This window comes from Fukomys damarensis, unplaced genomic scaffold (assembly GCF_012274545.1).
Source record: "Fukomys damarensis isolate Sample0158 unplaced genomic scaffold, DMR_v1.0_HiC HiC_scaffold_9, whole genome shotgun sequence".
In the NCBI taxonomy this organism is placed as follows: Eukaryota; Metazoa; Chordata; class Mammalia; order Rodentia; family Bathyergidae; genus Fukomys; species Fukomys damarensis.
This window is the reverse complement of record NW_022900921.1, coordinates 42172527-42189604: the sequence shown is the minus strand read 5'-3', so window position 1 is coordinate 42189604 and position 17078 is coordinate 42172527. Positions and strand designations below refer to the sequence as shown.

Sequence of the window (17078 nt, the reverse complement as noted above, 5' to 3'; positions counted from 1 at the left end):
AAAGATGAAAATAAAGTGTTTGTAGATGGGGAGGGGAGGAGGGGGTGAAGGGAGGGCAGAGGTAAGGGGAAAAAATGAGAATCAAGACTTGTCATGTAGAAGTACAAGATCCCAACAATGAATGTAACTGTACTGTATCCCTAAAATGTACCAATAAACTCAATTAAAGCTGAAAAAAAAAAAAGAAATAAAACTCAAAGAGATTAGGAAAAATCTCTGTCTGTATCTCTGTATCTATCCTTGCAGACTGCTTGACTGTATACTTAGAAAATCCAAAGAAAGGCATCAAATCACAACAAAAAAATCCCCCAAAGAAAAATACAAATCTGACTGTACATAAGTCTAATAAAAGTGAAAGATACAAGATCAATACACAAAAATCAGTTGCATTTCTATATATTGACAATGAACAAGTGGTGACCAAAATAAAAATGCAGTTACATTTACAATTGCTCTAAAGAAAATAGCATTTAAAAAAAACTTTTAAAAATTTAAAAAAGGAAAATGGCATAGTTAGCATATGCTTAATTAAACATATACAAGGTCTGTATGCTGAAATTACAAAAGGCTGATGAAAAAAATTGAACTCCTACATATTTGGAGAGATATACTGTATTCAGGTATTGGAAGAGTTAATACAAGTAAGTCAATTCTTCCTAATTGGATGAATAGATTTAATGTGAGTAATATCAGTAAAGTTTTTAATAGTCATACAGAAGCCTGTTCCAAAATGTTATATTGAAAATAAAGGCCATAGAAAAACCAACACAATTCTGAAAAAGAAATGTAAAGTAGTAATTTACAAAGGAGAAGTGAAATTTCCGAATCTTTTTTTTTCCTCATTGAGTTTATTGGTACATTTTAGTTATACAGTATAGTAACATTCATTATTGGGATCTTGTACATTTACATGACAGATCTTGATTCTCATTTTCCCCCTTGTCCCTGCCCTCCCTTCACCCCCTCCTCCCCTCCCCATTTACAAACATTTTATTTCCATTTTTTCATTTTCTCCTATTATTTTTCATTCCCTTATTACCTTTCCCCGAATCTTAAACTTGTTATACAGTCACAGTTATTAGATAGTCTGGCCAGAGTGGAAGCACAAACACATCCAACAATAGAACAGGACAGATGATCCAGACAGAGACCCACAGGTACACCTGACAAAGGAACAGAAGCAACATCATGGAGAAGGGACGGCCTTTTCAATAAATGGTGTTAGAGTAATTGAACATACAGTCCGGGGTTTTAAAAAAGCCTTGTCCTAAATCTCATGTCTAATACAAACATTAATTCAAAATAGACCACAGACTTCATGAAACCAAACACTGTAGAAAAAAGCACAGGATAAAAGTCTTTGTGATCAAGGACTAGGAAGAATCTGTAGCTTGAAATGAATAAAAAGTTATAAAGTGGATCAAAATGCGTTGGAAGCTAAAGCAGTAAGGGAGGAAGTTGTAGTCAGGGTTTTGGCAAGAATAGATTTAATACAGGACACATAATTTATAGGATTATTTTATGATATTTACCAAAAAAGTCAAATAAGGAGGACTGCAAGAGATTAGCCACACACTGGAGGCCCAAAGAATCCAGCTAAGGGCCGGGATCCCTCAGCAATGTCCCCACACAAGTTCTGGTAAAGGCTTAGAGTCCAAGGCAATGTCCTCTATGAGTTCAGCCAGTGGCCTAGAGCACACGGCAATGCCTCATGCTTGTCTATGTTGAAGATTTGCACCCAGAAGACCCAGAGGCCAGTGATGGAAGCCAGAAAACCTACACTGGTGGGATGAAGGATTTGTATCACCAGGTCAAGGGATCTACATTGGAGCCATGAAGTGATGCTCATGGTGAAAATTAGAGCTCCCCTCATAGCAGCCATTCAAGGACAGTGAGACCCTGAGCTCCTCCTCCAACAAGAACAGCGAAGTTTGCATCAGAAAAGCCATGCAAGTTTCTCTTTAGAAAATCAACAGCCCACGATCTTCCCCTCCAGTTCTCTTTTTATGGTTATTAGCAGCAATCTTAAGGTGGCTCTTCCATGCCCAGACCACGCTGATTCAGTTCAGCTGGTTGTTACAAGCTGACCATTAGTTAATCCATCACAAGGGATATGTAATATTAAATTCTTGGATCAAAAAGAGAGTGGTCTAATTAAAAAAACAAAGTAGGGAAGGAGGGAAAATAATGAAGACAATACTAGAAATCAGTGATACTGAAAACATCTTTTAAAAATTCAAGTTAATAAAACCAAAGCAATTTCTTTGGGGAGAAAAAAACAACAGTAAAACCAGATGGGGAAAACAACTACCACCACCACTACTATTGCTATTATAAACTCCTCAAAAAACCAAGAAAAAAAGGAGACAAAAATTACCAGGATTGGGCCAAGGATGTAGTTCAGTGGTGCCTTGCCTGTCTGACAAGCATAAGGTCCTGAGTTCAATCTCCAGTCCAAAAAACACAAACAAACCCCAAAACAAATAAATAAACATTATTGTACAAAGGTGAAAAGAATGATAAAAGAATATTATAAACTATGGCCTAAAATCAACATCTTATAAACAATAGACCACTTCCTTAAAAAATGAGTAAAACTAACTCAGACTGATACAAATAACCTCAATAGTCACTTATTTATTAAACAAGTTTGAATGAACATTTGAAAAACTTCCACCAAAGAAAAATCAACCCACAGATGGTTTCATTGGTAAATTCTACCAATCAGTTAAAGAAAAAAGAGAAAAACTCTAACTGTATATAATTTCCTCCAGAAAAAAAGAAGAGTGAATGTTTCCCAGCCCATGTTATGAAGCCAGCATTCTCTGATATCAAAATTAGATGACATATTCTAAGAAAAGAAATCTACAGACCAACATTTCTCATGAACATAGGTACAAAAATCCTCAAGAAGGTATTTTGGCAAATTTAATGCAGAATATATAAAATATATAACACATCATGAGCAAGTACAGATTATCCCACGGTCAATTCAATATTTAAAAATAAAGAAATTATTTAGCTCAGTAGTTCTGCTGCCTGCCTCACAAGCGCAAGGTCCCAAGTTTGATCCCCGGCCCTGCCCCCCCAAAAAGAGATATCAATATAATTCACCATATCTACAGACTACACAGATCAGCTCAATAGATGCTAAAAGTACATTTGACAAAATTCAATATTCTCAATGGGAACAATTCTCAGCAAACCAAGAATAGAAAAGAACTTGATAACACACATCTATAAAACACACACAAACACTCACACTCACACACACACACAAGCCCTCCAGTTAGCTAAGTACTTAATGGTGAATGTGAGTACTTTCCCACTAAGATTAGGGACAGGTCAAGGGTGTCCTCGCCTGTCACTCCTCTTCAATGTCATACAGAAAATCCTAGCCAGTACATTGAAGCAAGTAAAAGAAATATAGGCTATATAGGTTGAACAGAAAACAAAATCAGCTCTATTCATAGATAACATCATTGAAAATTCCAAGTAATCTATAACAAAGATTCTGACAAATAAATATAAAAGAAAGAAAATAGACAATCATCATTAGCTGAGTCTCGTCACTGGGACAAAATACCCAGCAGCCACAACTTTAAAGAGGAAGGTTTATTTTGGCTTATGATTTTTAGAGGATTCGGTCCACAGTCAGCTGGCTGTAAGCAGAATGGTGGAAGGGTGTGACAGAGGAGAGCTGCTCACCTCAGGAGGTTTGGGAAGCAGAGAGGGAAGGGAGGAGCTGGGAAGGGAGATGAACCCTTCCAGCTCAAGCCCCCAGGGACTCACCTCTTCTGACCAGACTCTATCTCCTCACTGCACACACAGCTACTGTGCTCATCCCTGGAAGAAGACACTGGTGATTATAGCACCTTCCACACACATGAGAATGTGGGGGAACATTTTAGCTGTAACTCACAGCACCCACTAGTGGGCCCATGTTGAAAAGATGGTGAAAGAGTTGGGGGAAACCAGACTGAGAGAACCCCGGAGAGATGACCTAGAGTTGGTGACTGCTCTGCATCAGCTCCCCTAGCACCCTCTGCTCAAACCCCACCACGGGAACCCAGCAGGCCCTGCCCCTTTCCCTTCCAGGCCTTGGATGGCTACACCTCCCCTCCTGACACCAGGGCGGAAAAGTGCAGAGCACTGCGTGGTGCCTGGAGTGGATTGAGTTGCTTACTGCACCAGACTTGCTAAAGAGTAACAGAAGAATTTGGTCTTATTATTGTTGTTTTAACTTATTTCTATGGACAAATGAAATTATATTAGCGGTGTATGACATGATGTTTTGATACAAGAAAACATTGTGAAATGATTAAATCAATCTAATTAACATATCCATCTATATATAGACAACAAAGACTTTTAAAGGTTCTGTAGTATTCCATTGTGATATATACATGCACAATTTTAATTTTAATTGATGATCATCTTAAACATGAATTTTGTTTTTTAACTTTTATTTGTATATGTTTACAGCACATAATGATTGCATTCATTATGGAGAATTGGTATATGTTCATAACAAACCTCAATTCTCTTTTCCCCTTCCTCTCCACCCTCATTTTAAACTTTTTTCCCTTTTTGCCACTATCAGATTTATTATTTTATGTCTCTTATAATTTAACTATCACAAACAGATTAACAGCTACACCAACAGGCCAAAAGAACACATAAAACAATCATACTTAATTAAAGTATACTTTTAGGTTCATCGTCCATGCTAGATTACAATAACTTTTTACTCTTTCTTTTCTTTCCCACTGTCTGTCCTTTATTTTGCACTTTATTTATATACTGGGTTTCTCATATAAGAGAATTATGTGATATTTAAGCTTGTGTGTCTATTACACTTCACTTAATGTTATGGTCTTGAGGTGCAACTATTTTACTACAAATGACTCATGTATTTTTCTTTATGGCAGAGTAGTACTCCATTGTGCATAAGTACCACATTTTCTTTATCCATTCATCAGCTGATGTACATATAGGTTGTTTCCAAGATTTGGCTATTATGAATTGTGCTCTAATATGATGTCTTTAACTCTTTCAGGAAGATACCTAGAAGGGGAATAGCTGAGTCAAATGGGATTTCTATTTTTAGTTTTTTAGGAATCTCCACACTGATTTCCATAGTAGTTGTATTAGTTTATACTCTCACTGACAATAAAGAAGGGTTCCTTTTTCCCATGGTCTGTCCAGCATTTGTTATTGTTTGATTTCTTTTTTTTTTTTTTGTACCAAGGATCGAACTCTGGGCCTTGCTCTTTTGCAAGGCAGGTGGTAGAGCCACTGAGCTAAATCCCTGGCCCCTGTTTGATTTCTTAATGAAGGCCATTATTTCTGGAGCAAGATGGAACTTCAGTGCTGTTTTAATTTGCATTTCTCAAATGACCAATGATGTTAAACATTTTTTCATGTATTTATTTATTATCTGTACTTTTTTCTGAGAAATGTCTATTCATTTCAGATGCCCATTTATTGATTGAGTTTTTTCCTTTTCTGAGACAAGTTCTTGCTATGTAGTTCAGGCTGGCCTTGAGCTCATAGAAATCCTCCTGCCTCCCAAGTGCTGGGATTATAGGCATGTGCCACCACACCTACCCTTGATTGAGTTTTTAATGAAAATGAATTTTGGACATTCAGCAAGCAAGCAAGCAAAGGAGCATCAATGAAGATTGTTAAAGCCAGAAAAATCATACTTTACAAAAATGATTTCAGTTACAGTGTTAGACAAATGGCTAGACATTTTTTTTTTTTTTTTTTTTTTTTTTTTGTACCAGGGATCAATCTCAGATCCTTGCACTTGTGAGGCAGGTAGCAGAGCCACTGAGCTAAATCCCAGCCCCTAGACTCTAAACAGATGATTGACTCTATTCATTGGTAATTTTTATATAAAATAGAATGCATTCATGTTTTTATCCAATGAGATTACATGTACCTTGCTATCGCAAATCCTAAATTAGCAAGCTCTGAATTAACAAGATATGTCTTGTTACCAATAGCTTGTGAAAAGAGAGAAGCTATGTCACAAGTAACTTCATTGATTAATCTTTGTAATTTAACAAGTTAGGTATAAATTTAATACTCTTTCCCAGGATAAGGTGGCCAGTTATCTTACAGATACTAATATTTCTTATAGAACATATTTCCTCCTCTTGTTTTTAAAAACAAGTCCTGAGGGAATCCTACTGTAGGGAGATCTGCTAATGTCCACGCTTGAGTTCCTGTCAAATGTGGGGTTCTAAACTCAGTTTGTAAACTATTTTTCATGTGTCTGTAATCTCTGTTTAATTTTTTAACAACTCAATCTCAATTTTAGTGTCTTTCAACCATTTATAATGCCCCTGTAATTCTAGAGGACTTTAAAATTAAGGTAAGTTCAAGACAAGAAAAAAATTTAGAAAAAGAAAAATCCCTTCCAGTGGGCTATGGAAGTGCTGTGCCCAGTGTTATAAAAGTCTCCAAGTAAGACACAGGGCTGAGAAATTATTCTGCCTTCTCACTACAGCCTGCTACCCTGCCTCCTCCTTGCTTTCAGTCCTTAACACCCAGACCTTACTGTTTATCCCACAAATTCATGACTTTTGAACAAAGTCTAACATTACGAATATAGATCCTCTGAAATATTAATGAAGTATCAGATGGGACAACTGTGAATGTCTGAGTACCAAAAATATTGCATTGTGAAATTTATGAAATTTATGGTCACCCAGTGGCTTACAGTTCTTGAAATAGAGTGAAGGGGACCCTTCAGGCCATAGGATCTTCACCCAATGATTCGACCAATTTTGGATGGGAAGTATTTGGAAAAAATATGTCTGTACCAAATATGTGCAGAATTTTTTCTTGCCATTGTTCCTTAAATAATATAGTATGACAGCCATTTATAGGGCATTTATACCATAGCAGGCATAGTAAGTCATCTTGAGATGATTTAAGCACACTGAAGGTGTGTATAGTTTCTATGAAGTACTCTGCCATTTTATATGAGGGACTTGGACTACCATGGATTTTATTATTCTTGGGGTGAGGTGGTCCAGGAACCAAAGCTCCTCAGATACTGAAGAGTGCCTGTTCTGAAGGACAGAGATTTATCAAATTTTAAATATATTGACTCCTGACATTAGATTAACGTGACCTGATCAGGTGGGTCAAACCTGTGGTCTGCCATCCCACATACCTGGCTTTCCCAGGCCACACTGTGCAGAGAGTTGTCTTGGGCTACATATAAAATATATAATATAATTAATGTATGTAAAGAACAAAATTTCCTTTTTAAAGCTATTTTTTTTATTACAACATAGGGCTGTGGAACCCACAGCCACAGGTTGGACATGTGCAGGTATGACGGTGATACCACCCTCAGAACATTCCTTAAAATTTCTGTCCTGTCAATAAATTCAGTACACAGGTGAAAAACTCAGGCCACTTCCCCCAGCTTCTTTGTCACTTACCTTAATCTCTCTAATCCAGGACTGAGCCTGTTCCAAGTTATCTTCATTAATTTCAGCAAGTTTGTCCCGCCACGCAACTGCCTGGCCATCAAATGTCACGAAATTGAATTTGCTTTTGTATTTCAGCTGTTCCTATAAGAGATGATTACTATTTAACCATAAAACCACTCACATTTAAGAAAGCCCAGGACAGCTCACAGCTTGACACATTTTAATCACTAGGATATCCATTCTCAGTGTTAGAAGCTGAAAATTATGTTCAGTAGCAAAAATCATTTCTAGTACAAAAGGCATTTAAATAAAATTTATACTTAGTTTGGATGGAACACATTTTATGGATATATATCACATATGTCACATAATGAGCAAATTATAGATAATAATTATATGTGATGTTAAATGCTGACTTTAATACTGATATTAACAGTGTACTGGATAAGCATACGAAATGCAATATGCCTAAAGAATAGAAATCCAAAATATCATCATTTTGGTCATCTTTTAGGTCATCTTTTAATTATTCAGTGTAAGACCTATTAACTTGCTACATATTAGCCCACATTTCTCCAGTAGAGTTTTATCAAATTACAACTATATTTAGTGTTTCTCACATTCTTCCCACTATGATTTCTGTGGTCGACACATCAATCTGACAGATGCATGGCAGGACTGTGACACCCACTTATAGGGGCAGAAACTGAGCTTGGGAAACCACAGCGACCTGTTCAGGTCCCACAGCTCAGAGGCAGTGCAGTTAGACTGAGAACCGGCTGCTTCTGCTCATCCACCTAGGCTCCTCCTGGGCAACAGTTCTGGGCATATACACAGCATCAGTAACAAACACTGGGGGCTAAAATGCAAATGCCAAAATAATAAACATCTGGAAAATGATGGAGGCTTCTGTACACCAGCTTTCAGGATAATGAAAAGTTGAAGCAATTAATATAAACACTCCCTTGAAATCCTGTGTGTGCCAGAAAAGACACAACAGAGAACAGGTCTGCTTGCAAAAGAGAACCAATGATTTGCTAACTGGCAAAGGGGAGCTTTTCCCGAACTGGTTTCTCATGGATTTTTTTTTTTGCAAAACTTCCCTGTCCATGGGAACCATTACAGACAATGATTGCTGGAGTTGCATTTATGACACACAGGCCCCAAACACACAACACTGAAAGTTCTGCCTGACCTGCATAAACCTGATAATCTTGCCCTTCACCAGGTCCAGTTTGCTCTTCATCGAGTGAGATGTGTCAATGAGGACATAGATGCAATCTTCACACACTTTCCCAAAGAGGACTTGGCTCCCATTCTGCAGCCACTTAATCCTGGCAGGACGAAGTTTCAAAGTGAATGGTTAATGCCTTCAGTCACAAATCATCTTCCTCAGAGCTTAATTATACATCTGCAGAAGCCAGAGTTGTGCTATGTATTATGTAGACACCATATTCAGCAAGTGGATTATTCACTTGGAGGTCTTCTGCAGCAAATTCGACATTTGGGCTGGCTCCCTTATCAGTGCTTTTCACTACCTGTCATCCATCTGAGTGAATCCTAACTAAGTTCTTCTATATGACAGAAAAATAAATCCAGTGTGAGTGCCAAAGCTAAAAGTATGTTCCTTCTAGTCATCTCCTCTGTAGCGGTCCTCAGCTATGGTTTCCAACCATTTGTTCTTCTAATCCTGCTGAGTATGGTCAAGCTGGAGAAGCCAGCACATTCCAGAAACTCCTGTGGAGCTTGTGGACAGTGTCAAGCAATGCCAAGCCTGGTGACAACCGAGCTCCAAGTGCTGGGTGCACAGGACTGCTTCTATGGGCCATGCTCAGGTGCCCAGCACTGGATACTAATGAAGCACGTGGCTGCAAGGGAAACTGGGGGAGAGGAAAGAGAAATAGCTTAATGGAGTTCAGGGTTTAGTAAGACCTAGCCAACTAGAATCTGTAGGGCAAAAGGCTGAAGAGTGTGGTTACTGCACAGAAGGGTAGAAAGAGAGAATATAGAGGAAATACACAGAGAGAGAGAGAGAGAGAGAGAGAGAGAAGAAAGGAGAGGATAGGAGAATGGAGAAGAGAGAAAAGAAGGAGAAGGAAGAAGAGAGGAGTGGAGAGATATGTGAGAGAGAAGGTGGAAAAGGAGAGATAACTTGCTCCAGAGATGTGCAGAAAGCGGCCTATGAGATTTTGGCAAAGTGATGATTGAAGCATGCCTTAGAAGAAACTACTGAAGCCAAGGAACAAATCACCAAAAAGGAGTAAGTGGATCAAGTCCCCTGAGCTCCTCCCTCCAGCCAGAGTGGGGGAATCTGCTTAAACCACAGGGGATGAAACGGAATCCTGACAGAGTTGGGCCTGAGGAGTGGGATCAAAGGAGCCCTAAGATAAAGGCTACCACAACCTAAAAGCAAGACTTAGAGAATCAAATTGATTCCATGTAACTCAACTGAGACGAGGAACACATAAAATACACGAGGTCCAGCATCTAACAATGTAAAATTCAGTTTTTGGTTATTCGGTCACAAATGAATGGGCCTGCAAAGAAGCAGGAAAACATGATCCAAAATCAGAAGAGAAATTGATCAATAGAAAGCAAACCCAAAACAACACAGATTGCAGAATTAGCAGAAAAGGTTGTTTCTATTACAGTGATTACAAATGTAATTCATACATTCAAGATGGTAAAGTGTGAAGAAAATTAGAAGAGAAATGGAAGATATAAAAAAGACTCAAATGCAACTTTTAGAAATACACGATATCTGAAATGAAAAAATTTAGTATTAACAGTAATTATGTAGACATCAGTTGAAAAGATCAGAAAAAAATTTTAAAAGACACTGCAATAGGAACTAATACAAAATGAAAGAGAGAAAGAAAGACTAAAAAATTCAAGTGACTAAGTAGCTCACGTAACAATACCAGGGAGTCTAAGACATGAACGAGAGAGAAGAACGAAACAAAAGACATTTGGAAAAATGTGATTAAAATGTTTCCAATTTTTCACTGAAGCAATATATCTACAAATAGAAGGTCAAAGAGCCAAAAAAAAAAAAAAAAAAAAAAAAAAAAAAAAAAAAAAAAAAAAAAAAAAAAAAAGCAAAATGAAGAAAACCACACCAAGACACATCATAAAATTGATGAAATAAAGAAAAATCTTAAAAGAAGCCAGACACAGAAAAATACACATTGCATGTAGAGGAACAAACCTAAAAATAACAAGAGCCTTTTAATCATAAATCATGCACAGCAAGAGGAAGAGTTTTTAATAACAAAAGATAAAAATTTTAAACTAGAATTCTGTGGGTAGCACAAATATATTTTTAAAAATAAAGATAAAGAGTTTTCCAGACTAAAACAGCTGACAGTTATTCATCACTAACAAACCTGTATTACAAGAAATGCCAATGGACTTTCTTTAGGCAGAAATATAATTATGTCAAATGGAAACTTGGATCCATAAAAGGAGTAAAGAGTAATAGAAATATCAAGTGTGTGGATGAACATAAAATATACTTGTTCTAGTTTCTAATCTAGTTATAAGATAATGGACTATTTGTAATGTGAAGCTTATAGCATATGTAGAAGTGCAGGATATTAAAGGAAAAGAAAAGGGAGAAAAAGGAAGGTGTAAGATATTAAAATAAACATGAAGTGATACAATATTATTTGCAGGTAGACTGTGATAGTTAAAGATGAATATCGTGAATGCTAAATAGTCACACACATTAAAACAAAACAAAGAGGTGGTGTTAATGAGACAACAGGTGGAGATTAAAAGGAATCATAAATACTTCAAAGAAGGCACAAAAAATTAAAAAGAGAACAAACTATAACCATTTGGAAAGTAAGCTACATGTTTCTAATAAGCCTTTGGTCAAAGAACAAATGACAGAAGAAACTTAAACCCAAAGTAAAGAGAAAAAAGGAAATTTAATAAAGTTAAGTGCAGAATTCAATGGCACAGAAAGAGAAAACTATTTGTCTGTATCTGTATCTACATCTATATCTATATCCAGTGAAATAAAAAAGCTGATTCTTTGAAAAGATCAGGGCTGGGGATTTAGCTCAGCGGTTTGGTGGCCTGCCTTGCAAGTGCAAAGACCAGAGCTCAATCCCCGCTACCAAAAAAACAAACAAACTTATAAAGAGCATTACTTTTCCTACTTTATAAATGAGGAAACATGCAAAAAGACAGTGGCAGAGGTGGGATTAGAATCCAACTTTATCTGACCTCAGAGCCCACACACCTGAATAAATTTAGTCTTCTAGAATAAAACTGTCCCCCAGCCTCTGGGAAGTGAAGGTGTTAAGGTAGATCATCCTCATACGGCCAACCCTGAGGTCACAGTATTAGTACACCAGGTTCATGAGCATGATCGAGTTTAAGACCCAACAACATTGAGAAGGATGACATGAAGTTACTTTAAGTTTATTTCAGTGTACATACATAAATATGTATACACATAGATATATATTTTAATTGTTTTCTAGTATTTCACAACCTTGCAATAGCTGCTTTGAAACATTCAGGAGCACAGGGGACAGGTGTAATTCAGTCTGCAAGGTAACTGATCCACAAAAAAAATCCAAAACATGATCAGAAGCTTTCCTCAGCCAACAGTGGAGTATAACCAATGTGATGACTACACCTTGTTCGCTGTTTGTAAGACTCTGCACTGGCATCCAGGCAGCTGGTCTCTGAATTCAAAATATCCCCCTTCTGTTGATAACAAGGCCATTAGATGGCAACCTGAGGGTTTATTGGCCATTTCTCTTAGTTGAGGTTTTATCAAGATATCGCACAGGTTTGCATTTTAAGGGATTCTACATCACTTGTACCCTCCTATGAATACACTGACCTCTTCTGGATTCTGGCCAGGGCTGTGTGCATTTTCTCATTGTACCACTTGTACTTCTCCTTGGTGATATTGACATGGACCAAGCTCCCATCCTTCCAGGGAGCGTGGACAAACTTGCTACAATATTTTGCATGGATTGTCTTCATGTTGGTCTCCTAGGGGAAGGAGAAAAGAGTCATTCAGAAACTAAAGAAGAGGGTCCAGGACGGCACGCCTCCCTTGCCTTATTTATGCAATTCGTGGCACTCATTCTCACCATAGGATCATTCAATTTCTGCTCCATAGGGAGACCTGTGCTAGGTATAGGCAATGTTCAGAAAGACAGATGTGATTCTATCCCTGCCCAATAGATTCCATCAGGAGGGAAAAGGTGTGTGGGGGGTCAAGGGGGTGGGGAGAGAACATAAGAATATACTGGTAAAGAAAAAAGCCTCACAGAGCACTGGAGGGTCAAGGGAGACCATTCTCGAGGTAGGGCCTGAGTCTCACACATAGCATTTTTCTTTGTTATTCCCAGCTGCAAAGAGAGCAAAGTAAGTAGCTGAGAACCCCATCTGAGATCTAAGCATCTTCTCCTGAGACCTGCAGACCTGGTCCAAGAACAGAGGCTCCAGTAAGGAGCACTCTGCTCTGTCTGTCACTGCTCCTCACCAGGAGCTCCTCCAGGCTCCAGGAATAAAGTCCATAAACAAAGACTCCAAACCCTGCCTACAGAGCTCACGTTAAGAGCAGGAGGGCCAGAGGGAAGACAAAGTAGAAGAGGGCAGGGCAAGTGACATCAAATGCTATGGGGGATATAGGGCAAGGAAGGAAAAGAGGACAAATTAAACCTAAGATATAAGACAGACTGGAAAGGAAGGAGTGTGGCCATGGGAAGGGGAGTTACCTAACTTCCAGAGGCCCCACAACCTCATTTTCTCATGTGTAAAATGAGAGTGCACAGTTTTACCTTCCATATAAAACATAAAGACATTGCACAAGTGCTAACTTTTAACTCATAATGCTAATATTTGCAACACATAAAAGGTACCATTCAACTGGGCATCTATCTCCTAAGTGTTTGGTATTGTGCTCAGACATGTAGTTTTTAATTTCCACTTTACAACACCCGTTTTACAGATATGGAGAACAGGGCTGTCAAAATATCAGCAGATGAAGTCTTTTTAGTCACTTATTTCTCAGTACAATGGCTTTTCTGGATCTGTACTCATAAACCAGTTAAAAATTTTGGTGGGGTCCAGTCCAGAAGAATCCTGGGGAGCCTAAACAATCTACATATTTAACATGTTTTGCTTTAAAAGGTTTTTAATGGGGTTTCTCCCTATTTTATACACATCGTAATCTTAGGGGTAAATCCAGTTTGGGACCAGTCGTCTTAAATACTAAATGTAAAAATTTCCCTTTTCATCAATATTTGTGAAAGACAATAATAGCATTACTATATAATTCTCAACCTTTATCATATTATTATTCACCAGCACAAAAAATTTGAGGCAAAATTACCCTTTTAAAAGCCAGATTCTTCAAACCTACCCTGCAAAATTTCATTTACAATTGTCAAAAAGTAAAGAAATCAGTGTAAGCTAGCTCTGGGCCTGCTGCTTTGTCAGGAGTCTGCAGTAAGCTATATCCAAACTGACAAAGATTAATATTTTTTAAAGATCCATTTAAATGAAAATTTAGTTATGTGTGACTTCCTGAACATTACTGAATAATGTCTACAGAACTAGAGAAATGTTCTGGGGGAGGAAACCCACAAATGAGATTTTCCTGCACTGTGGCAATTGCTTGCATCCCAGGGTATGCTGGGAAACAAGCCTTGCGTCAATTCTGCAATCTTCTAATTCAGTTTTCATACTGCTGTCTGGCAGTTCATCATGAATGCGCGGTAGCGAGAAGGCAAGAACACAACATGGGGAGAGAGGGCTGGAGCACAAGAGCATAAGGTGGCCAAGGGCCCCGGAGTTTCCTCTCTGTTGGATCCACAGACTTCTCATAATGATCCCGATGCTAAACTCCAGCCTTTGAGAATCAATACATCGGGTGGCACTGTGTTTGGGGAGGTGGGAGGCTCCTCCCCTCTTGTCTCCACAAGTCTGCTCTAGGACATGCTTTTCAGCTCTTACTTTACAGTACCTGGGACTTGACTGCCTCCTTTTGTTTTATTTTTTGGGATAGGGTCTTGCTATGTAGTTCAGGCTGGCCTTGAACTCACTGGGCAGCCCACACAGTCTTGAACTCATGGCAGTCCTCCTACTGAGTCTCCCAAGTGCTGAGATTATAAGCACACATCTCTAAGCCTGGCATTTGCTACCTCCTGAAAGAGCTTTCCTTTGGTTTCACAAATCCAGAATATTCATTTTATCCTGATTTTCTGTTTCATATTGTGATATTTCTCAGTCTTTCTGCACCTCCAATATCTTGTGTTGTCTGTTCTACACATGAATGCTTCTCTAAGTACAGCCCTGGACTAGCAGCTGCAGCATGGTGTGGGGACAGTTATTGGCAATGGCTTGACAGTTATATGTCCTAACCAAGTATTGAGCTTGGTGCCTGGTGTAGCTGTGTTGGGAGCTGTCTCCTTTAAGTCACTAGAAGGAATGAAACTTTACCTTGCAGAAGAGTTAGGTTTCTCTGAATTGGATCAGTTACCCCTAGAGTGGGTTGTTATGAACTGGGTTGGCCTCTCTCTCTCTCTCTCTCTCTCTCTCTCTCTCTCTCTCTCTCTCTCTCTCATACACATATGTGGTCTTCTACCCAAGCCTACTTTCCTCCCATTTTTCCTCCGTGAGTAGGTGTAGCAAAAAGCCACAACTAGGCCATGCACGCAGTCCCCTTTTGCACATAGCCAGTTCCCTTGCTCCTTTTCTGCCAAATTGTCACTCAGGCAAGGTACCCTCACCGGAGGCCAAAGGAGGGTGGCCTGATCACAGACTTTCCACCTCCAAATCTGTGAGCTAAATTAACCATCTTTATTTATAAAGTAATGAGGCTCTGGTATTCTGTTATTACAACACAAAACAGACTAGAAACCACTTCAAGACTTGATCTCCACTCCCAAAGGTAGCTTTTAAAGAATAAGATACAAAGTAGAAGGAAGACTGATTTTCGTCCTTGCTGCCTTTCAGTGTGGCTCTCTGCTCTCAACTTCTGATCTGAGGGAGGCCCCACCCCTCAGGGAATGCCCCACCCAAAGTTCACTCCACCTACCGCACTGGTCTGCTCAGACTCATCCTCGGGCTTGGCTTTTATGTCAACAACTCCATCGGCGTGGCGGAAGGAACAATCGGCAAGGACATCATAAAACTCCAGCTTCTGAGCCGTCAAGCCATATTTCTGTAGCCACTTCTCAGAGTCCCAGATGTCTTCTGGATTTGCCTCATTCTGGACAGATGCTGCTCCTGACTCTGTTTTGGGGATCACAGTTCATCAGCCATTCATACTGTATGAGCCATTCATGTCATCCCCCAAACCTTGTGCTGACCAAACTGGGGCATGGTCACCGTAGATCACAGGAAAATACAGGACTTGGAAGAAGTTAATTCACAACACTGAGCAGCAGGAATCTATTTTTCCCCTCATTTCCTCCTCTACTTAAATTGCCTGGCCCATGCCTGCATGGAGTTGGATGACAGACCAAAGCTGTGAGTCAGGAGAACATTAAATTCAAGGTCAGAAGCTCTGAGCTCAAGTCCTGACTCTGTCACCTACTGGTTAGGTCCAGTTGAGTAAGTCATCCCCTTTGACCTCTCTGAACTTAGGCAGCTCAGGTAGCTTCACCTGCAGATGGAGACCATGTCTGCTCAGCCTTCCTCAGTTTTGGGCAGCAGTTTGGTGGAAAGAGTCACACGACAGTGCTCTCTGATAGAGAGGAAAGAGAAGAAAGACACACAGCACAGCCTATGGGTACATGAAGAGTCTCAGCCTGCAAAGGCTGGTGGGCTGCCCTTAATCAATCTCCTTGATCCTTTGGTGAGTGCTTTGCTGTTCAGAGCCCAGCTCTCAGCTCTGCAGGCTCAGAAACCTTATCCATCAGTTCAGATGCCCAGAGCTATATTGGGGACAGGTCACCTTAGGTTCACAAGTTAAGGTAGAACCCAGAAGGTTAACTGCCCAAGTATAGCATTCCCAACTTTCAGCACATCCCTTGGTGATTTCCCGTGGTCACTTGTACAGTCATGTCTTGGTATCTCAGGCCACTGGTACCAAGAGCCCTTGTAGGTACCGAAATCTGCAGATGCTTAAATCCCTTGTATAAAATGGTGTGGTATTTACATAGAATTTATGCATATTCTCCCATATGCTTTACAAAGATCTCTAGATAACATATCTAAAACAACATAAATTCCATGTAAATAGTTGTTATAGTCTGTGGTTTAGAGAATAATGATTTTAAAAATCTGTACATCTTCAGTACAGACACAATTTTCCCCAAATATTTTCAATCACTATTTGGTTGAATCCTCAGATGTGAAACCAAAGGATACAGAGAATTGATTGTAATTAAAAACTAGCAATCAATATTAGGGAAATAAAATATTACCCACATACCCTTCACTGTATTTAAGGGCTACATAATTAGAATAAGATGTGCAGAGACAAAATTCTTTAATGCCCTTTTTTTCTCAGTAATACATAAAGGAGCTGTCCATTAGTGCTTCCTGTGAGCCATGTCCTTGCATTTTAACAAAATATCTTTGAAAGAATCCATCTGAAACTACTGGAGCTGGAACTTATTGAAGAAACTTGTTTCAACTTTTGAA

The 17078-nt window shown here is 39.0% G+C and overlaps 1 protein-coding gene across 2 annotated transcripts in view; it reads right to left on the bottom strand.

Annotated features, from left to right (window-relative positions):
• The window catches only part of Vwa3b (von Willebrand factor A domain containing 3B), a 201657-nt gene that overhangs the window by 99263 nt on the left and 85316 nt on the right, over positions 1–17078 (bottom strand). For both annotated transcript variants that reach the window (XR_004516439.1, XM_033761713.1), the window contains exons 9-12: positions 15526–15722; positions 12316–12470; positions 8650–8788; positions 7464–7595 (exon numbers count right to left, since the gene is read on the bottom strand). Coding sequence is in view for 1 of the 2 variants with exons in the window: in XM_033761713.1 (XP_033617604.1) it covers positions 7464–7595; positions 8650–8788; positions 12316–12470; positions 15526–15722 (623 nt within the window). In the remaining variant the exon portion in view is untranslated. The remainder of the gene's footprint in view (positions 1–7463; positions 7596–8649; positions 8789–12315; positions 12471–15525; positions 15723–17078) is intronic.